The 25,970-nt window shown below is 46.3% G+C and overlaps 1 protein-coding gene across 3 annotated transcripts in view; it reads right to left on the reverse strand.

Moving 5' to 3' along the window:
- The window catches only part of DCTN1 (dynactin subunit 1), a 669,529-nt gene that overhangs the window by 480,046 nt on the left and 163,513 nt on the right, over nucleotides 1–25,970 (reverse strand). The window contains exon 1 of one of the 3 annotated variants that reach the window (XM_078674585.1): nucleotides 1,986–2,106. The exons of the other annotated variants lie outside the window; for them this stretch is intronic. Coding sequence (XP_078530711.1) covers nucleotides 1,986–2,033 — 48 coding nt within the window. The 5' untranslated portion in view covers nucleotides 2,034–2,106. Of the gene's footprint in view, nucleotides 1–1,985; nucleotides 2,107–25,970 lie in introns of those variants that run through there. 3 annotated transcript variants of the gene reach the window in all.

Below are 25,970 nucleotides of genomic sequence, written 5' to 3' on the forward strand. Positions count from 1 at the left end.
TGCTACTGTAAAAGTTTACTTATACCTTGCTCACCTTTCCCCTTTTGTTTTTGTTGTTTTCTTCTTAGTTGGGGTTCCCAGTTCCACTAGGGACACCCCAATGTGCATTTTTGTTGGGGCAGCATAGGAGGCCTACGCCCACATGGTCAAGCCGCCTCCCTGCCAGGCCGGCTCAGCTTTCTGTTGGCACAAGAGCCTTCTCCCTGCCTGTTCAGTGAGGGCAGCAGGGCTCGAGTCGTGGTACCACATGGGTGGACGGCGTCCCCCCGCTTATTTTACCGGGAGCTCGATACCTGGAGCCACACGTTCACTCTTTGGCCTCTCTGGGGCAAGATCGGAGTTCATTCCGAACCCTGCTCACGCGCTGGCTTCTCTGATGCAATCACATCTAGGGGTGAGCGAGGGGAGGCAATAAGTCTGATGGTACAAACCACCTTTCGTGACGTCACTTCCTGTAGTGACGTTAGCGTCCCCCCACTTCTGTTTTTTAGGACTTGTGCCCTGGAGGGCAGGTTGTGGATCTTGCGGGGGCCACCCCTCTCCCACTCCCACCAGGCCCAGGCGCGAGTCCACCTCCACCGTGGGGAATGGAGGGGCGGAATAGTCTCCTCCTTCGTCCCTCTCCGTAAGTGGCCCGGGGATGGGGTCTCGGCTCCAGCCTTAATTGCTGGCCTGGAGGTCCGCCCAGAATGCGGTCCTGAAACCCTTCCTTGCCTTTGGGGCCTGGGCCCTATTACGCCTCACGCTGGCACAGGGTAAGGGGTCCCGGGCCACAGGACTCTGGGAAAGGGGCCCTAAGAACGCCCTGTGCCCAGAGTCACCCGCTCCTCACGGGCGCTGCCCAAACACACCTGCCAACTTTTCATTACACACGAGTGACGTTTCTATGTTTCAAGACACCTATGAGTGACATATTCACACCTCATGTGCGACATTTTATAACGAGCAGTGGGTTAAGAAAATCTTGTTTTAGTGAATACAGTGTAGAACCTGGATGGAATAAACCACTCACACATGACATGAGGTATTTTGTGATTTGTGAAGTTGCCCTGCGCCCTTTCCCACCGTACCATACCTTCCTCTACTATCAGTTAGCAGCATTAAATACAATGCAGTGGGTAATCTATACCACATACCTGTTTTATCTCAGTGTCGGCCCGTATATAAACATTGATCTGCAACTTAGAAATTAATTGTGCAATAAAAAAAATTCACAATAGTTTGGTATTTGAAAGTGTTGCAACTCATAGCATTAGCCGAATTAATGACGGCGGTTGTGAGATCTCTGAAGAACTTGTATAGCTGCCCCCGGCCAGGGGCCGGCACATTTATCCCCACTCCTTGGCACATTGTTGCTGCTGGCCTCCTCATCCTCGCGCTGGGCTGCACGGCCCCCACAGGCTCCATAGTGCAGCCTGGGATGGGGGGTAGGAGGGGCACACGCCTCACCTGCAGTTGTTGTCAGCCTGGGCTGGTCAAGCTCGCGCTTAAAAACTTGTGACGTGCCCACGGGGAAAAAAGGCCTGGATGAAGGAGAATGCACAAACACTGCCCCGTTCCAGAAACACGTGATCGGAGGGAAAGCGCTGCGAAGCTGTAATTTTTTTTTTACTACAATCTGTGGCAAGATGTGGCTGTTGGGGGCGAGAATGGCATGGGCCCAGCAGGCTGCAGACCAACACCCTTGCACCATGGCCCTCCCCAGAAGAGAAGGCACCCCTTACCCGTGTGCTGGCGGCGGGCGCTGCAAAGGAAAACAAAGCTGCCCCGCCATCTGCCCAGGGTGACCGCGCTGCGGGCCCCAGAGGGGCGCGGCTTTGGGTACATTGGCATGTTTTAGTCTGAGAGGCAAACCTCACAAGGCCAGGCCACAAGGCGGATGCATTTTCCCTCTCTGCCGGGTCTCTGACACCGCGCACATCTTTACATTTTACACGCAAACACATTCTGACTGGCATGGAAGTATTACATAGAGTTGTACATACCTGGGGGTAAGACCACGAGCCCCCCAGGGACTGGCTGCTGGTGTTCATTGCCAGGCTGGGAGGGGGCCCCGACGCGAGGAGAGCTGCAGCAGAGGGGGGGGCCCGGCGGTGCTGGCGTCCACCCTTAAACCATGCCCCGCCCCCGCCCTTCCGCAGCCTATAGGAGAGGGAGGAACAGACGGTGTGTCCTGGCAGGCTGTCTCTACAGCATTGATTGGGTATAACTTACTCACGAGTCACGAAGACTTCCTGAGTGACTAGAGCTTTAAGTGGGCCGGGTCTCACCGGTGCTGAGCACCGGCCCTTTCTAAAAGGGGGCCTCGAAACGGGTCCGTATCGGGCTCTGTTTCCCGGACTGTGGTGACAGCAGGCACATCATGTGCTCACCTCTCACCAGTGGAGAGGTTACGCATGACGTCATGCCAGGTGAGCCTTGTAGAGGAAGGAAATCCTTTAAAGAGAGTCCCTTTCTCTCTGGATTTCCCTTCTCTTTTTGAAACTCAGGAGCAGCAACATTGTGGTGTCACCAGGGCTTTAAGTGGAAGCTTTTTCAATATTATATACAAGCCATAGTTGCTGCTTATTTATCTTATGCAACTAACACCCATTGACAAAGCCAATAGTCCTGACTTGTAGGTATGATGTTACTTGTTGTATCATATATCTGAATGCAATGTCAGAAACAGCAAAATACAAGATGGGCGGCACACTTTGCTAAGCACAGATTTTTTTACCTATTTGATTTAGGCCACGCCCCCAATTAGATAGGCCACGCCCCTCTGAGACCCTCCAGTTTTTTCAATCCCACTTAAAGCCCTCTGAGTCAATAATGTGTGCTGCAGCTCCGGCCGGGTCTCATGTGGGTGAATGTTTTACAGTATAACCAGCTACGCCAGCCCCCAAGCCTGCCGCAAGCAGCACAGGGACACGCTGCTGCCTGCTAAGAGCTTTGCGTTGTCTGTTAGTGTGTGGTGTAACAAGTGCTGAGCTCGGTTTGCTGAGGAGGCGCTATAAATGCGTGACAATGCATTTCAGTGCAGTGATGCGGACCATAGCACTGAAATGCGCTTGTCTAACACGTGATGCGTGATACTTGGCAGGGCTGCCCCTCCCTGGATCATAAATAATTAATGATACATTGGCCCACATCGGGGGTATTCTGGAAACTTGCGGTGGAGCCCCACGCACTCCAACATCAGAGCTGGGGGTCAAAGGTCAGATCTTTCCCCTCTCGGGCTCTCTGGCACTATTGGGCCAATCTGCTTGATCTTGGCCCCCTGGAGCCTTTGAAACAAGACTTCTGGCCTTTAAGGTGCTATGCTACGCTAGACAACTATAAAGCGCGTAGCTACTCAATGGTTTTCCCAGCGCTAAAGTCATGTCCTTCCTCCAGCTAACGCAATAGAAGATCTTCAAAAGAGGTTTGTTTTAAGATGCTTCTAAAATCTGATTTCTTCCTGTGACACTTTGTTTTAAAAAGGTATATTTTTTATTGATTTTCTTTTAATGCACAGGGAAGTACTGTCTGTAACCATGCAGAATGACATTACAAGAGTGGTAGTGTAGAGAAGGTGAAACTCTCCGCTTGTATGAAGTCAAGGAAAGCAAGGGGAGTGCATGGGGAGAGAACAGGGAGAAACTTGTGATAAGGGAGCAGGCAGGTGCGACTAAGCATGGGATCGAAAGGGTAAGCAGCTATCGACCCATGCTCGCGCTGCTGGGTCCAAAACGTTTGGCTAAGGACCCAGATGTGTGTTGGAGAGGACACAAGCAATCCACAATGAGTAATTATGTCCTTACCAGCCACATATGTGGGATGTAGCTAATCAGAAAGCAGGTGCTGAGGGGCATCGCCTGAATCCTTAGGAGGCAGCTGTAGGTGTCCACTGCCCGCATCAGACTAAGGAATAGTGGTGCGCTGCGTGAGCTGACAAAGGAGGGCCATCATGAATGGGTAGAGTTAATGTCCGCCAACCCGCGACATCTGAGCAGCAATGAGTCGCAGTCCATGACGATGAACTAATACGCACTACTGCAGCTATGGGATAAAAATCTGCCATTTAATTCATTTAAACAGGCAATAAACAAAGCAGCAAAATTTAATTCACTGCTCATTGATAAGGAAATCTTTTCCCATCGCTCGCATTCTTGGGTTGTAATCAACAGTTATAAATTACTTACCCCGGCATCTTATTTGGATTCTACTTACTCAGTCTTTATTAAAAAAAGGCTGATGGCTTTAAGATTCGGAAAATATCCAACGTTGGCTGACGTACCAGCCTGGAATCATCCGGGATCCGCTGCCTGTCGGCTCTGTGGTCATATCAAAGAGGACATAATTCACATAATTTGTCATTGTATGAAGTTGAAACGGGAGCGAATGCTCCTTCTAAAGAATTGTTTTTTGATTAAAGGATTGCGTACCTGCAGGACAGCGATTATTGGTTGCTTGGACTCCATGGACTCACAAATTAATTGTAAGATTGTAAAGTTCCTGCTTGCTTTTGAAAAACGTCTGAAAGCAAACTAATCCCTTAAAAACGCATTGTATTATTTTGATATTTTTATCTTCTTTGTCCCTTTTAAGTTTTACTTGAGTTAGATTTTTTTCCTTGTTGCAAATTTTAAATATCTATTTTAATCAATCTTGTATTCAAACCTTGTTTTAGAAGTGCAAAGGAAATTTGTTATCATTTTTATTAACTCAACAATAAAGTTTAAATAAAATTAAATCAGTCCATGACGATGGGATACCTATCGAGTCCCCAGGCCGGCACCACTGCGCTCACCACCTCTGCCCAAGCCAGAACCAAGAGTATCTATGCCTTCGATGTCAGACCCATCGGCCCGACAGCAGCGCGTTATAATGCACTTTCTCAGTGTCAGATTTTCTGTTTTGCTTGTCTCTGGTGCTCCTCTCCTCCTGCTGGGGCACAGAAGGCCAGATCTTCCCCAATCTGGTCCTTTGGGAGAGTAAGAGAACCAGCCTCGCTGGCCGTGGGGAGACCCACTGGTCCTGGGGAAAGCTGAAGACATAGAGCCTGATATAGATCTCGGTGGACGGGTTACACCCTCTCCCAACGGGGATGGATATCTTGTCGTCCGAAATATGAATCTCATTATATCCTATGAAAGTTACATTTCAGCGAACAGCATATCCATCACCTTTGTGATGGAGTAACTCATCCGTTGCGAGCTAAATCAGGTTCATAGACCGTAGCTCATTAGGTCATCAGGGGGCTTGTCCTTCCAGCTGTCCATGGTGTTGCCACCAGCCACTTTGTGTCCAACTCTCTGTCTCTCCCTTGTGCAAGAATTTATAAATGGGGATGGGAAGCTCTAGATGCCGGCCACCTCGTCCAATCCTTGGCTGCTACATCACCAAAACTTCAAAAGAGAGCCTCTTCTTTGGTGGCTTCAGATGTCGGGGCTTCTGCCTTTGTTCAATGGGCCTGGGCTGTCCCAACCCTGGTACAGTGTGACAGCTAAATACAAGATGTTAATGTTCCTCCCCACCCCTTTTAATGTTAATTGCTTCTTTTGTGTTGGGAAGACTGTGTTCCCTCTAGGAGGTAGCAGAGTAATTAACGTTGCCCAGATGGGTGGCAAAATGCCTGGAATTTGATCCTGAGCTGAGCCAAAAAATATGACAATTCTGGACAACCAATAATGTGTACGTGTAGGTTCTTGGTGCCTGCATATTAACCCCAGTTTGATACCTTCTGGACCTTTTAGGAAACTCTAATATAAGGCAGATCTCCCTCTCTGTGTATAATACAGTAACACAGAAGGTACACCAGTAAACCCTACTGACTTTACCTATGAGTGCACACTAATAATATAAGGCCTACCCCTGGCCAATATCTAACCTTGCAGAGTCCCCTCTTGCACCAGACTACATGTGTGCGATTACTGGACTGCACATAACGGTAGTCTCACATGCAGAGCCCGCACATGTGTGCACACATGTTCATGTCTAACCAGCCCAGAGCAAAGGAGGCAGTCCACCTACTGTATACACTGAACACAGTAAAGCAGATGGCTATGTTTGGCAAATTCATCCAACAGACCCGTACGAAGTTGATGACCACTCCTGGTTAAGTGACCAGATAACCAGATAACGTAGGTTGGACTGAAAGACTATGGACCTCTTGCCCCTCAGATTCTAACTATACAGATTTTTCTTTTAAAATGCTTATCCTTTTTAACTTTTGTATCTTGTTTTTAATGGAATGGTTTTGAGTAACCAAGCAATAAATTATTCATTCATTCATTCATTCAGTGCCACTTATCCTTGCTGTGTCACAGCGGCCTTACCCATTCTGGCAAACTGTAGGAATGGAAGGCTTGTCCTATGATTATCCTTGATGGTTTCTCTTGGAAGAGACATTATTTTGTTTTACCAACTGTAATTTTGTATACATTTGTACATTTATGACTGTGTGCATGATTGTTGCCTTGTGGGAACGCTTCCGCTCAGCACACGAGGCCTGAGCTGGTTAGTGTGACAAACCAACGAGAAAGGTCAGAGGCCTGAATGATTTACTAGGAAAAGGAATATTTGGTGCCACAGGTCTGTTTATTATCAAGCAATTAAACATTTATAAAGATGGGGGAATGACCAGTGAAGGCCTCGAGGCGCTGGGGGGGGTTGGCTGCTGCGTGGTGGTCTTCAATCGACATCTAGGTCTTGAGTTCTCTCCTGAAATGCTGGAGTGATGGGGCGGTCCTGAGGTTGTCCAGGTCCTGGCCAACAGGTGAGAAAAGGAGTCTCCTCTGCTGTTGGTTACACAGAGAAGGGGGATGTTTGCGAGGAAGGAGGAGGATCGGAGCTGTCTGGTCGGTTGGTGGAAGGTCAGGCGTTTGTTGAGGTATGCCGGCATAAAAAGTTATGACACGTAAATTGGCCTGTCTTATTTATTGTGAAAATCATTTGTTAAAGAAAAGAGGTATTTACCAGAGGAATGTTATCACACTATATTACAGACTGCAGGCAGGTATTTTTCTACAAGACATCTTACAAATTGCCATAGTTGGCAAGGGTTCTGGTGTGGGTCACTCCCTTTGATAAACCTGAGATGTAGAAGATTTTCACTGTGATAAGCCTCGTTAGGCCTTTTTGAGTAGATTTGTACATAGTTCTGCTCTCTGTAAATTTGCACATATTTGTCATTTTATAACTGTATACATGATGATTGCCCACTTATGAACACCGTAAAAGGCCTGTTTTGGTTTTGTTGTCATGCCAACGGTAAAGGCTTTAGGTCTTTTTTGGTTCAGAGGGAAAATGTGTGTTTCCACAAGTTTGTTCTGTTTATTTTGAAAAATAATGGCAAGGCCTACTGACTGACTTATTTATTGTGAAAGGCACACGTTAATGACAACACGTTTTAAGGGTAAACTGTTATTACACTGTAATAAAGGTGGGAGGCCAGTATTTTGTCACATGACATTTCACAGATTACCTTTTATAAGCAAACATTTTGGAGTTGATTACTCCCTTTGAAAAACCCTAGTGGTAGGTGATTTGCACTGTAATCATTCTTATTAGAATCCTTATGGAATACCAGACAAGATTGGTTGTCTACTAAGATCTTGAAATAAAAAAAAATTACTAACAAGAAAAACATACATATGTTTATATAAATTATATATATCTGCATATACATACATAGAGGGGCTTTGGGACGGCTCTCCTCCGCCATTGGTATATACGAGTGTCATTAACCCGCTGCTTCCATCCATCAAAGCAGACCGCATGAGGGAATGTGTTGGCCCACTTCAGCCATTGCCTCTCTTGCTCTGTGAGGGACTGCATTTGCCTGATCACCTGTGCATATGTGCCTGAAACTGAGTGTGCTTCACTGCCTGAGCTTGTGGGTTTTAGGTTTCCATTTTCTCTTTCTACATTTGGAATTTTCATTTTTAAAGCATACTACAGCTCCCCAGAGACTGCCAACTGCTCTCTCTCTTGCTGATGTTTTTATCTGCAATGGTTTATCCTTTTACGCCACTGTCTGTAAACCAGGCAATGGTATTGTCCATAGCTCTTCACTGTTTGACCATTTCAACATGGCCACCACATTGGTTCTAAATGTGGCGCCTATGCTGGAACTTTAAAACAATGATACACCATGTACAATATCATTACACAATGGCCACCCGCTACTATGTTTAATTTTTCTGTAATTGCAAGCATATCCCAGTCCTGTTTAGGCAGCATGTGTTTTCCTTCTTTTTGCTATTAATTTGTTTTGCATGTGTTCTTAAGTTTGTGTGTGTGTTTTTTTTTAATGATAGTTTAAGTCGGTGAATTCAAGAATAAGTCAGTGGGTGGAGGAAGGGATGTAAGCAGTGCATGTGTAATGTCCTATTGAGGAAACCCAATAATGACTGAAGAGGCACTTTCAATTATAAGCCAGACCTGTTGGCATTGCCAATGCTTGTTTATTACAATTATATAGTGCCTTGTGCTGCACAGTTGCCAGATTCAGTGGCCTAAGTGGGACATGTATCAGACATTTGTCCATATAAATGCTTTTGAATAGAAATACAAGATTAGAAGCTGCACTAGACTTTACAATACCTGTACATTTCTCCACAGGCCGGTGCCTCAGAAAGGCAGCGATGGGTGGGGAGAGTCAGTCGAATGCCAAGCGGTGCCTGGTGAGCAGCTGACCCTGCCCCAGACCCCCTGATCACTCATTCCACCGCTGCAAACTTAAATCTTTTCGAGTTTATTGCACTGTTACTTTTTCATTAATACAAGGACTTTTCCCTACTTTGGTAGCACATTGTACCACGGTGTAACATTGCATTCTAGTCACATCAATGGAGACCAGGGAAATCGAATGCACATTTTCCTTTATTTAAGGCAGCCGGCGTGTTTTTTCAGAATGAATCTTTATGTAACCGGCTCCCTGCCCTACTTTCCAAAAGCTGAAAGAAGCCTGCCACTGACCTAGGAGGCTACTTATAGATCCCCTTCTAACAAGGGCCCTTTTCATCATGTCTCATGCTGTGTTCTCTGCCTGTCACATGGCCTGCTGTACTCTCTTGGAAGGATGCAGGTGACTCCTGGAACCCTGCACCGGGCTCTGCTTTCCATGTGTGATCTTGGAAAGCTTTTACGTATTTGGTTTTCTCAAGCGAAACAAAGCCTATTGTCGAATCAGCAAAAAACCAGGACGCATGCATTTGCTGAATTTCTTTTTTCTTCCCCCACTGAACAAATATTTGTTCCCATTCCCTTTCCCTTCCATTTATTCTAGTCAGGAGTGAATCTCTTACTGTTACCTGGGTGTCTGGTGGGATTTTGAATAAACGTGTAAGTTAGCAAGTGTGCACCAACTTCCTAGGCATTCCTGCCCCCTACATATATATATATAGAGGAGTCATCATTAATGCTAATAGTGTTGAATTATTCAAAAGCACTGTATTAAAAAAGATAGAGAGGTGTTGTACCTCATGTGCTAGAAGGTCTACCTCTAAGTGTATTGCCCAGATATTATGAGTGAACACTAGTGATTTAAATATTGTGTTGGGGTATTGTAGATACAGAGTCTTGTATACATATATGTATGTTCCTTTCTTGTCATTGTATATACATTGTTGCATGTTTGTCTTTTCACCAACTTATTTTTGAAGAAATAGGTGGGTCAGAGACTGGTCCAATGGCAGGTAGGTGTGTTAAATTAAATTGAGCATTGGTCCATGCAAGATTATACAGTAACGTCAGGGTAATTAATTGTGCCCTCACTGAAAATAAATTGGATATTCATCCCTCCGGACTCCGATGTTATTAACCGCATGCGTGCGGCGGCTTTTTCCGCTGTGTGCGGCATTTTTTAAATTACCGCGATACATGACGAGCTCAGCTCGTCATCCGCGCACTGCAGGTAACGCTGATGACGAGCTGAGCTCGTCATTAGCATGGAAGGGGTTAATCAATTTGATGTCCTATGCCCAGGTATCGGAGGGTGATTTGGGCAGACCCCTGTTCTTTTTGTTCAACCCCTCTCACAACATGATATTAAACACACTTAAACATCAGGGTATGTTTGTATGCCATATCTATAGCACAAACCTAGCTAAAAGCAGGGGACCGGTGTACATGGTCCAAGACAAGCATCAACTCCGCAGCAGCGGAACCCGGCTTGTGGACGGTTAATGCATTGTGATGTAGTGTTCTTTAAAGGCGTGAGTCTTCAACTCTTCCCTACATTGGAGCAGCGTGGAGGCGCTCCTGGTGAATACGGGCTGTCCTTTCAGATCCTGGATTGATGGAACAGGCCTGCTGTCTTGTGGTTTTTTTCCTTTTTCACACTTCTTCCTCTGCAGTCTGATGGCGGCCCGGCTGCTGCTGTGCCGAGATCCACCAGAGGGGGCGCGCCTGTCTGCAGGATGAGAGCGGTGCTGGTCACGATAGCTTTGTAAACGATGCCGCTGTTTTTGACGATGGTGGCGGCCGGCAAGGGCAGCCAATGGCGTTCCATAAGGATGGGGGTGATGTGATCATATTTCTTCAGGCCCAGGATGAGATGCGCTGCAGCATGTAGGATGTGGACTTTGGGAGACCATGGAGGAGGGCACGACCACTGTACAGATGCAGGAGTACAGGGGCTTGAACAGCAGTTCAGAAGTTGCTTTCTGGATGAAATGGTTTGACTTTCTTTACACGAGAGAGCTGGTAGCAGCTGTTTTTTAACCTTTTTAGGCAGTGTGTTTCTTGAGGTTGAGGCTGGTTTCTAGGTTTAATCCAATTGATTTGACATTCAATTAAAGTTCTTTTTTGAAGCCTCCACGGTTCATGAGTTTGAGCCAGGTCTGTATTGTATCTTATTTATTGTTCTTGCAAATAACAGGAATTCTGTCTTGGTTGGGTTGAGCTTCAGGTGGCCGCCGCATATCAAGGTCTAGGTGATGTGAATGCAGTGTTTGGGGTGTTGGATGTCTGAAGAGGTGGAGACGCTCAAGCCGAGAGGTGTATCGTCAGCATATCACAGGATCTTGATGGTGTTATCCGTGAGTGGAGCACCAGGAGGCTCCATGTAAAGGCTGAACATGGCAGGAGACAGTCTGGAATTCAGAGGCACTGGACAGGTGATGGGATCTTTGGTGACCAGGTGAAGCCTATAAATCTTTCAACCCACTGCGGAAGGTAAAGGCAAAAGGTAATAGACGTGTATGGTGAAAACAGGAGAAGAGCAGTGTGTTTCCAGTGTTTGGTAGATGTGTAGTTAAAGAGGATAGGTAAAAGATGAAAAGGGTTCTCTCCAAAAGGCACAGCCACGTTGAACGTTTGTGACTATAAGGTTTGTGAATTGAACACGCTGAAATCCTATTGAACATTGGAAAGTCTCAGGTGTTTCTAATAGCTACATTTAAGTTTACAAATCCTGCTTCCTACATTTTTTAATGTCAACCAGGCACAATCTTGGCCACCCTCCTGTTGAGCACCTCTTTATGGCTTCTTCATACAGCTCTTAAATGGCTGATATCAGCACAGTGTGATATGGTATAAAAGGAACAAATATAAAGGGGGCTGTAGCATCTCAGTTTGTGTTGGATGGTGTGGGAGTTATTGGAGTTATTTAGCCTCAAAGTATAAAAACCTCTTTTTATCTAGGGCTTGTGGTGTAAGCACTATTCAAAAAGCACAGTTTTACCATTTCAAAGTGCTATAGATAATGGAATTTCTATTATCCAATTGACTTAGTACTCAACTTTCAACCCTAGATGAATAGAGGGCTGAGTTAATGCTAGAGGGGTTCAAGGGTGTGATGTGCAGGAAACACAAGTTGTCAGCAGAGAGCTCTTGACTCTCCCAGCCAAAGAGTACTTCAAAAGCTTGAGTGTTGGTTACACAGGTAGGTTTTTCAGCATCTTTCAAATGCCATCAGATGATCAGAGCTGGGAGGAGGGAGGGAGTACCACAGCGGCAGAGCTATGACTGTAGAGGACCTGCTACAAAATGGTAGATAGTAGTGTCGAGAAACAGCACTTAGGATTTGGCTTGATAGAGAGACATAAAGGCCTTTTCCCGTGCATAACCTTTAAGACAACAAATAGATGCTGACAGGGACTATAGTATTTCATTATGAGTGGTGCATGCAGTGGGGAGAAGTTGTCGACTACTGGCTTGAGCTGCCATCCTTGGAACCCGGGGACCCAAGTTTGAATCTAGGCCTTGGCATTTGACTTGAAATCCTGTGATTCTATGCAAATCGTGCCAACTGTATTTGTTTAATGCCCACTTGATGTATAGAAAGATCGCCTCCCAACACCCCATGTAATGTACAGCGCTCCATTGCTTCCTATCTAGGTTTGCACTGTATAAATATCAATGCATACAGAGATGGGACCCTAGCGTCTGAAAGTGGCGCATGGTCACATCACACAGGTACTACAACTTGTAGTTGTTGTGTTAGGAGCCCAGAGACCAGGGTTTAAAGGGGCTTGAACTGCTGTCACAAAGTGTCTGGCGGGAGCAACTCGTGCTACAGTGGAGCAGAAGCTTCAAAGACTGAAAACACAAGATGAGATGTAAAGTTACAAACTGAAAAGAAACATATCCCGAGAGATCTGACGCGGGCGAGGACTTATGTGGTGTTTGAGAGCAAGGCTATCCTACCTGTTGGGATATCTGATCAGCGGCTGGAGTCAGGGGTGGAGACATCAACTATGGCCCTCAAGAGAGGCCCCCTCTCATAAGAAGAGAGCACCCCTGAGAGAAGAGGGTCACAAGAAGCAGTACACCTACAGATGGAAGGAGACACATCTGAAGTAGCCGTAAGAGGTTATCAGCACTTACATTTAAATGTAAATCCGTATTTGTAAAGCGCAAACTACTCACCCTTACGGGTCTCAAGGCGCTGGGGGCCGTTGTGGAAATTAAGTGAGCTATTGCCCAGAGTCACATGGTGCTGAGCTGCGCTGCCGCCAGGAATCGAACCGTGAACCCTGTGCTCTGAAGTCAGCTGCCCTGGCCGCTGACCCACACCTCTCCATTGCAACAATCCTGTGCACACATAAAGCATCAAAGTTTGAACAGTATACGTTCGTATTCCACACAACAATACAATTGCTGTAGTATTCTTGGCACGATCATCTGTAATACATGTACTATGTACTGAGATTGTTCCTTTGTATCAATTGCAGCCCCGAAGAGTCGATGACCACTGTTTCTCTGACGAAACACGTGTCGGCTAGCTGTTCTCTGTGTGACTACACATTAAAAGAACCAAGAATACTACAGCAATAGTCTTGTTGTGTGGAATACGAACATATACTGTTCTTTATGTGTGCACAGGACTGTTGCAATTATTATATGTGGTTGGCTTTCCAACACAAAGTAAGGGGTTAGTCGCCTCTTTCCTGTCAGCACCATTACAAATAGATCCATGTCCATTTGCCCGCCGTTAGACGTTGCTGAGCGCCACCTCTTCCTCTACACTAAAACCCTAGCTCATAGAAATCACCAGACCTCTCCATTCACCAACTAGTACCCATGCAACAGGGACTCCTCCTTACAGTCTCATAAACAGAGAGTCCTCGATACAACAGGCATCTCAGTTTTGTGCATTGTGCTCCTGCTGTCCCATTAGTTCAACTGAAAATCAGCCACAGTCCAACAACATCAGCAGAACCCAACCATGCCAGGTCGAAGGATGTAGCATCAGGTAGGAGTCTTTGGTGTACTCCTGGGTTGGTATTTTCAGATGTAAACAGACTTTATTTCAGGAGTCCTCTTCTTTTATAGGGGTGCCTGATGTGTTTGGTCATATGGTGGAGATGGTTGCCTCTCCTGTGAGCAGCATCTTGGTTGCAGGCTCCACTGACAGAAGGTCCAAGTTTTCCATACTCCTGCACAGTCTTTATATGCAGAAGAGACTCAAGGACTTTCCTGAGACTCTTCTTGTGCCTGATGTCTCCTGAGCCCACATGTCGGTCTGGACAGTGTTGACATCTTCGCTGTCGAGTACATGTCCTCAACCTGTGCACCTCTGGCCATAGCTGGTGGGAACGCCTGCCGAGTGCAAGTCAGGAGGGACCCGGAAAGCCAACAGAAGGGAGCTCAAGCCATGCAGGCAGCTTTAGCCCCCAACATTAACTCTGGGATTCATATTTCATATTTTGTTAAGCTGCTGTGCATAGCATAAAGCAGTGCATAATAGTCTGGAAGGTCATATAGACGTACATAGGAGATAATTGGTTAATTGATTTCCCAGTTTTGAACATACCATACCAGTGTTCATCAGTGGATGTTAGTGGAACGAAGATGTATATGTTACCTACAGCTCTTCATCTTCTGGAGTAAATGTTGGACTCACCCTCTCTGCAGGGTCACCGCCAAACTTTTTGTCTTCACTCCCTTCCTGTGCTGAACCCATTTTTATTGGCTTTTAGGACTCTGTGCGCTCCACCACTGCTGATCAGTGCTAAAGTGTGTGTGCTATCTCCCTTCTACATGGTAACATTTTATTAATACGTTTTATTTTGTTGTATTGAATAATCTTTAATGTTATCGTGAGATTTTAAGTCACAATTCTGAAAATGCCACTTTGGGAAAGTCAGCATTTTATTGTTCTAATCATTTGGTGCCTTCTGCCTGTGTCTGGGTCACATGAGTGTGAATGGCTCTTCTGTTGGGCCTTGTGTATTCCTCCCAGACAGTGACACAAAAAGGCACTAGATGTTGGTAGGATAAGCCACTCTGGCAGGATAGCTGGGGGTGGAGGTGTGCCCAACCCACTTGCACTTCAAAGGCCTTGCCTCCATCACACACAAAGGAACCAGACACTAGTCTTTTGTCACCCCAGACTTTTTAGGGCCTTTGCAGTAAGTCCCACTACTTTTTTCTCCACAGCAGCACATCCTGTTCATCGGGCGTTCTCAGCAATGGGACCCAGCCTTATACAACCCTCTGTGTCTACAGCCTACCCCTGCTGGAGGTTTTTGACTTCCTAAAAGTTGACTAAGTCTGAATGTACAAATTTCCTCTGGGCTCGACTGCGAACAGCTCACCATTTACGACGAAGACCTCCTTGGCACGGAAAACCATATTTCCCCACCCCTAGAGCTACTCCTGCCATCGGCGACAGCTTCGCGTAGAGTTTGCCTAGTGTCTCCCTGATGACGATGACTCCTCCACAAACACAGCCTGCTGCTTTGCCTGCCTTCTCCTAGACTGGTGAGCTAAGAATGGGCCCAATCCAGCCCTTGAATCCAGCCCGAGTGCCACTGAGGTCAGCCATAACTTTGGACTTTGCCCCGACCTTGCACGACGAGATACCCACAGGTGGTGCTTTGATGCCTTAGGCACTCTTTTCCATTAAAACTTTAAGAATTTATTACTATGGTTCCATTGATTGGATTTAGTTTGTTTGGTGTCATTTTATTTGTTGAAGCGTTCCCTATTTTGCTAAATTTGTTTGGCATTTTTCTTGTGGTGTGTTTTCACTTTAACCCCTTGCGTGCTGATGACGGCCCCCGTCCGTCATGCATCACAGTGCTCGTGTGCTGATGACGGCTGGGGGCCGTCATGAACCCGCCCACTCTTCAAAACGGACGTACAGGCGCAGAATCGCGGGGCGCCCCAGGGGTGAATACTGTTTATGTGCTGCATAAATACTTTACACATTGCCTCTAAATTAAGGCTGGCTGCTTACAGCTATCAAGCTACCAGAGGGTTAAGCATAGGTTAATGACTCTTGTAGGGTTTCCAGCCCCCTCAAACAGTAACCCAAGTTCTTACTATTAGTAAGAGGCAGGTGTACATATGACCTACTAGTGTTCATCTGTGGACGTTAGATAACCTGTTTGTCAACAAGGGTGGTGCAGAATGCCCCCATTGCAGGCAGGGCACACCCTCCTAGAATGTGTGGCAGCTGAGGGACATTGAAAGAGGTCTGAAGACCAGAAGCCATACAGAGGCACCCAATAGGGGAAGGGGAATTACTAACAGTAATCTTGACTTTTTCCACTTAGGAAAGAATTGATCACATCTGGTGTCACGGCCTGCAGACTCATCCTGTCCCAAGATGAATGTGATGATGTCACTGGTATGAAAGACAGCAGGAGGTCAGGAGGGTGCAGCACAGTTTCTCATCATCACCTGGCCCAGAATACTTAGAGACAGTCTGGGCCTTAAAGGAACCAAAAATAACAATGATAGGCTTCATAATCTTTTATTGCGAGGGTATCCACCTCCCAGTAGCCATTGAAAATACGATTTCCACTCCTAGACTATTGCATGCTTGCCTGATGCATTCTGGGAATTGTAGTCTTGTTTTGCTTCTAATAAACTAGTCAGACAAACACACCCAAAATCAATGATTTGTTGGTGAAAGGTTCAGGACTAGACACAGTGTATTAATGACATAAAGTAAGGTGGTCCCACATCGTTCATAGCAGTTTCACGTGAGTCGGATAATTATTGCATTTTAGAGAATCAAGCGTGCATCCTTTCTGGAAGGGCATCCTGGGATAATAAATACATTTTACTTACAATTTAGGCCTGAATGTATCCTCCATGTCAGGTTCAGATCGCACTAAAGGTGATAGGGGCCATACCCTTGGCACCTTCACTTAACTCCTTCTGTCTCAACCACTTCCTGTGTGATTAAGCAACATCTGCCCAGCCTGCCTGCCTGTGTCAGAACATCTGCTGAATCTGTCTGTCAGCTGTCCAGAGTGCTCCGAGGCGACGCTTGGCGGGATGACAAGCAAATATAGAAAACACATACGCAAATAAACAAAACGTATTGCTCGCAGGGCAACTCACATTCAGCCTTCGGTCTCCTCCTGGCCAGGTGGTGTCTGTCTGGCCAGTAAAACCATCCTAGTGTCCACCTAGCCAGGTAAAATAACCCAGTGTCGAGTCCTTCTGACCAGGTGACACCACCCAGTTTATTATCTGTCAGGTAATACCACCTGATGTAGTGTCTTCTGACCAGGTAATACCATCCAGTGTCAAATCCTTCTGACCAGGTAGTACCACCCAGCATCGTGTCCTTCTGACTAGGTAATACCACCCAGTGTGGTGTCCTTCTGGCCAGGTAATACCACCCAGTGTGGTGTCCTTCTGGCCAGGTATTACCACCCAGTGAAGTGTCCTTCTGATCAGAGGCTATCGCCCAATTCTGTGTCCTTCTAATAAAGCCCTGTGCAGTGTCCGTCTGATCAACATAATAACACTGGTGTAGTGGAATTCTTATCGGGTAACTTCAACCAGTGTAGTGTCCTTCTGACCAGGTAATACCACCCAGTGTAGTGTCCTTCTGACCAGATAATAACACCAAGCATCGAGTCCTTCTGACCAGGTAATACCACCCAGCATCGTGTCCTTCTGACCAGGTAATACCTACCAGCGTCGAGTCCTTCTGGCCAGGTAATAACACACAGTGTAGTGTCCTTCTGACCAGGTAAAACCACCCAGTGTAGTGTCCTTCTGACCAGATAATAACACCAAGCATCAAGTCCTTCTGACCAGGTAATACCACCCAGCGTTGTGTCCTTCTGACCAGGTAATACCACTCAGCATTGAGTCCTTCTGACCAGGTAATACCATCCAGTGTTGTGTACTTCTGACCAGGTAATACCACCCAGCGTCGAGTCCTTCTGACCAGGTAATACCACACAGTGTAGTGTCCTCCTGACCAGGTAATACCACCCAGTCTTGTGTCCTTCTGACGAGGTAATACCACACAGTGTAGTGTCCTTCTGACTAGGTAATACCACCCAGCGTCGAGTCCTTCTGACCAGGTAATACCACCCAGCGTCAAGTCCTTCTGACCAGGTATTACCATCCAGTGTTGTGTCCTTCTGACCAGGTAATACCACACAGTGTAGTGTCCTTCTGACCAGGTAATACCACCCAGCGTCGTGTCCTTCTGACCAGGTAATACCACCCAGGGTAGTGTCCTTCAGACCAGAGGCTATCACCTAATTCAGTGTTCTTCTAATAAAGCCCTGTGCAGTGTCCGTCTGATCAACATAATAACACCTGGTGTAGTGGAATTCTTATCGGGTAACTTCAACCACTGTAGTGTCCTTCTGACCAGGTAATACCACCCAGCGTCGAGTCCTTCTGACCAGATAATACCACCCAGCATCGAGTCCTTCTGACCAGGTAATACCAAACAGCATCGAGTCCTTCTGACCAGGTAATACCACCCAGCGTCGAGTCCTTCTGACCAGTTAATACCACCCAGCGTCGAGTCGTTCTGACCAGGTATTACCACCCAGTGTCGAGTCCTTCTGACCAGATGATACCACCCAGTGTTGTGTCCTTCTGACCAGGTAATACCATCCAGTGTTGTGTCCTTCTGACCAGGTTATACCATCCAGTGTTGTGTCCTTCTGACCAGGTAATACCATCCAGTGTTGTGTCCTTCTGACCAGGTAATGCCACACAGTGTAGTGTCATTCTGACCAGGTAATACCACCCAGCGTCGAGTCCTTCTGACCAGGTAATAACACACAGTGTAGTGTCCTTCTGACCAGGTAATACCACCCAGCGTCGAGTCCTTATGACCAGGTAATACCACCCAGTGTCGAGCCCTTCTGACCAGGTAATACCACCCAGCGTAGTGTCCTTCTGACCAGAGGCTATCGCTCAATTCAGTGTTCTTCTAATAAAGCCCTGTGCAGTGTCCGTCTGATCAACATAATAACACCTGGTGTAGTGGAATTCTTATCGGGCAACTTCAACCAGTGTAGTGTCCTTCTGGCCAGGTAATACCACCCAGCGTCGTGTCCTTCTGAGAAGGTAATACCAACCAGCGTCGAGTTCTTCTGACCAGATGATACCACCCAGCGTCGAGTCCTTCTGACCAGGTATTACCTTCCAGTTTTGTGTCCTTCTGAGCAGGTAATACCATCCACTGTTGTGTCCTTCTGACCAGGTAATGCCACACAGTGTAGTGTCATTCTGACCAGGTAATACCACCCAGCGTCAAGTCCTTCTGACGAGGTAATAACACACAGTGTAGTGTCCTTCTGACCAGGTAATACCACCCAGCGTCGAGTCCTTCTGACCAGGTAATACCACCCAGCGTAGTGTCCTTCTAACCAGAGGCTATCGCTCAATTCAGTGTTCTTCTAATAAAGCCCTGTGCAGTGTCCGTCTGATCAACATAATAACACCTGGTGTAGTGGAATTCTTATTGGGCAACTTCAACCAGTGTAGTGTCCTTCTGGCCAGGTAATACCACCCAGCGTCGAGTCTTTCTGACCAGGTAATACCACCCAGCGTCGTGTCCTTCTGACCAGGTAATACCACCCAGCATCGTGTCCTTCTGACCAGGTAATACCACCCAGCGTAGTGTCCTTCTAACCAGAGGCTATCGCTCAATTCAGTGTTCTTCTAATAAAGCCCTGTGCAGTGTCCGTCTGATCAACATAATAACACCTGGTGTAGTGGAATTCTTATCGGGCAACTTCAACCAGTGTAGTGTCCTTCTGGCCAGGTAATACCACCCAGCGTCGAGTCTTTCTGACCAGGTAATACCACCCAGCGTCGTGTCCTTCTGACCAGGTAATACCACCCAGCGTCGTGTCCTTCTGACCAGGTAATACCACCCAGCATTGAGTCCTTCTGACCAGGTAATACCACCCAGCGTCGTGTCCTTCTGACCAGGTAATACCACCCAGCATCGTGTCCTTCTGAACAGGTAATACCACCCAGCGTCGTGTCTTTCTCACCAGGTAATACCACCCAGCGTCGTGTCCTTCTGAACAGGTAATACCACCCAGCGTCGAGTCCTTCTGACCAGGTAATACCACCCAGTGTAGTGTCCTTCTGAACAGGTAATACCACCCAGCATCGAGTCCTTCTGACCAGGTAATACCAAACAGCATCGAGTCCTTCTGACCAGGTAATACCACCCAGCGTCGAGTCCTTCTCACCAGTTAATACCACCCAGCGTCGAGTCGTTCTGACCAGGTATTACCAACCAGTGTCGAGTCCTTCTGACCAGATAATAACACCAAGCGTCATGTCCTTCTGACTAGGTAATACCACCCAGCGTCGTGTCCTTCTGAACAGGTAATACCACCCAGCATCGTGTCCTTCTGACCAGGTAATACCACCCAGCGTCGTGTCCTTCTGAACAGGTAATCCCACCCAGCATCGAGTCCTTCTGACCAGGTAATACCAAACAGCATCGAGTCCTTCTGACCAGGTAATACCACCCAGCGTCGAGTCCTTCTGACCAGTTAATACCACCCAGCGTCGAGTCGTTCTGACCAGGTATTACCACCCAGTGTCGAGTCCTTCTGACCAGATAATAACACCAAGCGTCATGTCCTTCTGACTAGGTAATACCACCTAGCGTTGTGTCCTTATGACCAGGTTATACCACCCAGTATCGAGTCCTTCTGACCAGGTGATAACACCAAGCGTCGTGTCCTTCTGAGCAGGTATTACCTTCCAGTTTTGTGTCCTTCTGACCAGGTAATACCATCCAGTGTTGTGTCCTTCTGACCAGGTAATGCCACACAGTGTAGTGTCATTCTGACCAGGTAATACCACCCAGCGTCGAGTCCTTCTGACCAGGTAATAACACACAGTGTAGTGTCCTTCTGACCAGGTAATACCACCCAGCGTCGAGTCCTTATGACCAGGTAATACCACCCAGTGTCGAGTCCTTTTGACCAGGTAATACCACCCAGCGTAGTGTCCTTCTGACCAAAGGCTATCGCTCAATATAGTGTTCTTCTAATAAAGCCCTGTGCAGTGTCCGTCTGATCAACATAATAACACCTGGTGTAGTGGAATTCTTATCGGGCAACTTCAACCAGTTCAGTGTCCTTCTGGCCAGGTAATACCACCCAGCGTCGTGTCCTTCTGAGCAGGTAATACCAACCAGCGTCGAGTTATTCTGACCAGATGATACCACCCAGCGTCGAGTCCTTCTGACCAGGTATTACCTTCCAGTTTTGTGTCCTTCTGACCAGGTAATACCATCCAGTGTTGTGTCCTTCTGACCAGGTAATGCCACACAGTGTAGTGTCATTCTGACCAGGTAATACAACCCTGCGCAAGTCCTTCTGACCAGGTAATAACACACTGTAGTGTCCTTCTGACCAGGTAATACCACCCAGCGTCGAGTCCTTCTGACCAGGTAATACCACCCAGCGTCGAGTCCTTCTGACCAGGTAATACCACCCAGCGTAGTGTCCTTCTAACCAGAGGCTATCGCTCAATTCAGTGTTCTTCTAATAAAGCCCTGTGCAGTGTCTGTCTGATCAACATAATAACACCTGGTGTAGTGGAATTCTTATCGGGCAACTTCAACCAGTGTAGTGTCCTTCTGGCCAGGTAATACCACCCAGCGTCGAGTCTTTCTGACCAGGTAATACCACCCAGCGTCGTGTCCTTCTAACCAGGTAATACCACCCAGCGTCGAGTCCTTCTGACCAGGTAATACCACCCAGCGTCGTGTCCTTCTGACCAGGTAATACCACCCAGCGTTGTGTCCTTCTGAACAGGTAATACCACCCAGCGTTGAGTCCTTCTGACCAGGTAGTACCACCCAGTGTAGTGTCTTTCTGACCTGAGGCTATCGCCCAATTCTGTGTCCTTCTCATAAAGCCCTGTGCAGTGTCCGTCTGATCAACATAATAACACCTGGTGTAGTGGAATTCTTGTCGGGTAACATCAACCATATAGTGTACATCTGACTACGTAATAAAGCGCAGTGCAGTGTGCTTTTAACCAGATAACACCCAGTGTAGCATTCTTCTAACCGGGTAATAACACCCAGTTTAATGTCTTTCTAACCAAATAAGTCAGGTAAATGTAGGGTCCTTCTAACCAGGTGACACCACCTGTGTTGAGTCCTTGTGATCAACATAATAACACCTTGAGTACTGTTTTTCTAATAAAATAATAACACACAGGGCAGTGTCCCTCTAACCAGTTAATATCACCCAGTGCAGTGACCTTTGGACCAGGTAATACCACACACTGAGTAGGTAATGCTGCCAAGTGTAGTTTACTTCTGACCAGGTAATACAAATCAGTTTATTATTCGTCAGGTACTATCACCCATTGTAGTGTCTATCTGACCAGGTAATACCGCCCAGTTTAGTGTCTTTCTGCTCTAGGTGCAGGGTCTGTTTACCTGATAACAACAATAGGTATAGCGTCTATCTGACCAGGTACTAACACCTGGTGTAGTGTCCCACTGACCAGGTAATAACCCACAGCGTAGTGTCTATCTCACCAGGTAATACCACCAAGATCAGTATCCTTCTGGCCAGGTAATAACACCGAGTGTAGTGTCCACCTGACCAGGTAATCAATCAATCAATCAATCAGTCAACCATTTGTATAGCGCACTACTCACCCGGGAGGGTCTCAAGGCGCTTGGGGGAGGGGGTATGCTACTGCTCGAACAGCCAGGTCTTGAGTTGTTTCCTGAAGGCGAGATGGTCCTGGGTCAGCCGAAGGTGGATGGGGAGGGAGTTCCACGTCTTGGCGGCCAGGTAAGAGAAGGATCTTCCTCCGGCGGTTGCTCTTCGGATGCGTGGTACGGCTGCGAGGGTGAGGCTGGTGGACCGTAGCTGGCGGGTGGGCGTGTAGAAGGTCAGGCGGTCGTTGAGGTACTTGGGGCCCAGGTCGTGGAGAGACTTGTGTGCGTGGGTGAGGTAATAACACCCAGTGTAGTGTCCACCTGACCAGGTAATAACACCCGGTGTAGCGTCTCTCTGACCAGGTAATTACACCAGGCGTAGTGTCTATCTGACCAGTGTGTGGTGTCTAGCTGACCAGGTAATAACACACAGTGTTAAACTGCTGAGATACAACACCCTTTTCCTTGTGCACCTATATTTGTTAGCTGTTACTGTGGGAGTTACAGGCTGGTTTGTAATACTCCTTCACGGTGTAAAACAGGCACAAATGACAAACACTAGTGAGCCCTTTGCTTTCAGATTCCACAGGTATGTATTTTGAAAGGCGCCTGCTCCAGAGAGGATGGAATTGGCAACAAGCATTGAGCAGCAGTGCAAGGAGGGGGGACCCCCGACAGGCTGCACTGGGGGGCTATTTGCAGCCCTTCTGAGTCAGGTGGTAGCCGCAGTCACGATGCTCTGACTGGCCTGCAATGACACATGTTCTTGTTTTCATGACTGCTCACAAGATTCGTCACCGGTAGAAATATGTTCCAAGGTGGCCCCTCCCCCAGAAACATTGTGTGATTAGAGAAACGACGTTGTGAGAATAGAGAAACATTGTGTGAATATTGACACAACGTTGTGAGAATAGAGAACCTTTGTGTGAATAGAGAAACATTCTGTGAATAGAGACACCACGTTGTGAGAATAGAGAAACGGCGTTGTGAGAATAGAGAAACATTGTGTGAATAGAGACACAACGTTGTGAGAATAGAGAACCTTTGTGTGAATAGAGAAACATTAAGTGACTAGAGACACAACTTTGTGAGAATAAGGGAAACATTGTGTGAATAAAGAAACATTATCGAAATAGAGAAACATTGGGTGAATATAGACACAACGTTGTGAGAATAGAGAGCCATTGTGTGAATAGAGAAATATTGTGTAAATAGAGTCACAACGTTGTGATAATAGAGAAACATTGTGTGAATGGAGAAACGACGTTGTGAGAATAGAGAAGCATTATGTGAATAGAGAAACAATGTGTGAATAGAGACACAACGTTGTGTGAATAGAGAAACATTGTGTGAATGGAGAAATGACATTGTGAGAATAAAGAAACATTGTGTGAATAGAGAAACCCTGTGTGTATAGAGACACCACGTTGTGGAAAAGGGGGAACCATTCTGTGAATGAGAAACATTATGTGAATAGAGAAACATTGTGTGAATAGAGAAACAACGTTGTGAGAATAAATAAACATTGTGTGAATAGAGAAACGACTTTGTGAGAATAAATAAACACTGTGTGAATAGAGAAACATTTTGTGAATAGAGAAAAATTGTGTGAATGAGAAACATTGGGTGAGAAGAGAAATATTGTGTGAACAGAGAAATGACATTGTGAGAATAGAGAAACATTGTGTGAATAGAGAAACGACTTTGTGAGAATAAATAAACACTGTGTGAATAGAGAAACATTTTGTGAATAGAGAAAAATTGTGTGAATGAGAAACATTGGGTGACAAGAGAAATATTATGTGAACAGAGAAATGACATTGTGAGAATAGAGAAACATTGTGTGAATAGAGAAACGACGTTATGGGAATAGGGAAACATTGTGTGAATAGAGAAACATTGTGTGGACAGAGAAATGATGGTGTGAGAATAGAGAAACATTGTGTGAATGAGAAACATTGTGTGAATAGAGAAACGTGTGAACAGAGAAATGACGTTGTGAGAATAGAGAAACATAGTGTGAATGAGATACATTGTGTGAATAGAGACGTGAAGTTGTGAGAATAGAGAGCCATTGTGTGAATAGAGAAAGATTGTGTAAATTGAGAAACATTGTGTGAATAGAGACATGACATTGTGAGAATAGAGAAGCATTGTTTGAATGTTATGTTATGTTATGTTACAAATTCATTTATTAAGCGCACGTACGCCCGTAGGCTTCATGGCGCTGTCGGAGAGAAACATAACACAATTAGTACTCTAACAGTAAGCCTGTTTAAAAAGCCAAGTCTTGAGAAAGTGTCTAAAAGTAAGAAGATCAGGGCTCTGCCTAATAGGCAGGGGAGAGAATTCCAAAAGGTGGCTGCAAGATGATCAAAACAGTTGCCCCCCAGGCGTTTTTTCTTAAAGGAAGGGACAACCAAAAAGCTTTTATGCGCCGAGCGAAGATTTAATGTGGGGTTGTACCTGGAGACAAGATTCCTGATGAATTTTGGGCCTGAGTCCTGCAGGGCTTTAAAAATGATACATCCTGTCTTAAACTCAACCCTTTGCTTTACAGGTAGCCAATGTAATCTTTCCAGGCCAGGCCTGATGGACTGCCATTTAGATTGTCCACAAATCAGCCTAGCTGCTTGATTTTGAACAAGCTGAAGTCTTTTCAGCTGGCCTACAGGGACTCCCAAATAGAAACTGTTGGAAAAATCTAGTCGGGAAAGAACAAGAGCAATGACTACCTGAGTAAGAGCAGATTGTGTCAGGAACTGGGCTATTTTTTTAAGTTGGAAAAAACTAGCGGAGACTACCGTTCCAACTTGTCCTTTCGAAGAGAGATCTGCGCTCAACGTGACCCCCAGGCTTTTAACAGAGATGGATTTTGTGGGAGGGGCTCCCATGTCAGATGGCCAAAACCATGGGCCCCAGCTCAATTCACTTTTTCCAGGCAAGATCAACTGTGTCATGCCTGGGTTAAGTTTTAGATGGTTAAGGTTCATCCACCTCTGTATGTGTGTCATAGTATTCTGGAATTCTGTCACGGAGTCAGCAGTGTTGAGAGGGAAGACAATTTGGAGATCATCCGCATAGTTGTAGATGGTAACTTTGAAGTTCCTTAAAGAATAAAGCAATGGACGGAGATAAAGGTTAAATAATAAAGGTGATAATGAGGACCCTTGAGGGACCCCACATGTGGCTGGAATTTTGGGAGCTGTGAAAGTGCCAAGTCTCACTGATTGCGAGCATCCTGTTATAAAGGAAATTATCCAATTCAAAGCGGGTCCCCTCAGACCGGCCTGTTCGACACGGTTGACAAGAATGGTATAATCAACCGTGTCGAACGCGGCCGATAGGTCAAGCAAAACAAGGGCCTGATGTATGTCTCTATCAGCATTGGATCTTAAAGTATTTTGGACAGCCAGAATCACAGCCTCCGTCGAATGACAGGGACGGAAACCAGCTTGGTTTGGTTCCAAGTATTCAGATTTTTCAATAAACTTTGACAGGCAAGAGGAGACGTAAGCTTCCAGAATTTTAGATAGGTAAGGTAAGAGGGGTATAGGCCTATAGTTTATCGGATCCAGTGGGTCTGATCCTGGTTTTTTTATCAATGGGATGAGCAAGGCGTTCT

Source organism: Lissotriton helveticus, chromosome 2_1 (assembly GCF_964261635.1).
Source record: "Lissotriton helveticus chromosome 2_1, aLisHel1.1, whole genome shotgun sequence".
Taxonomy (NCBI): Eukaryota; Metazoa; Chordata; class Amphibia; order Caudata; family Salamandridae; genus Lissotriton; species Lissotriton helveticus.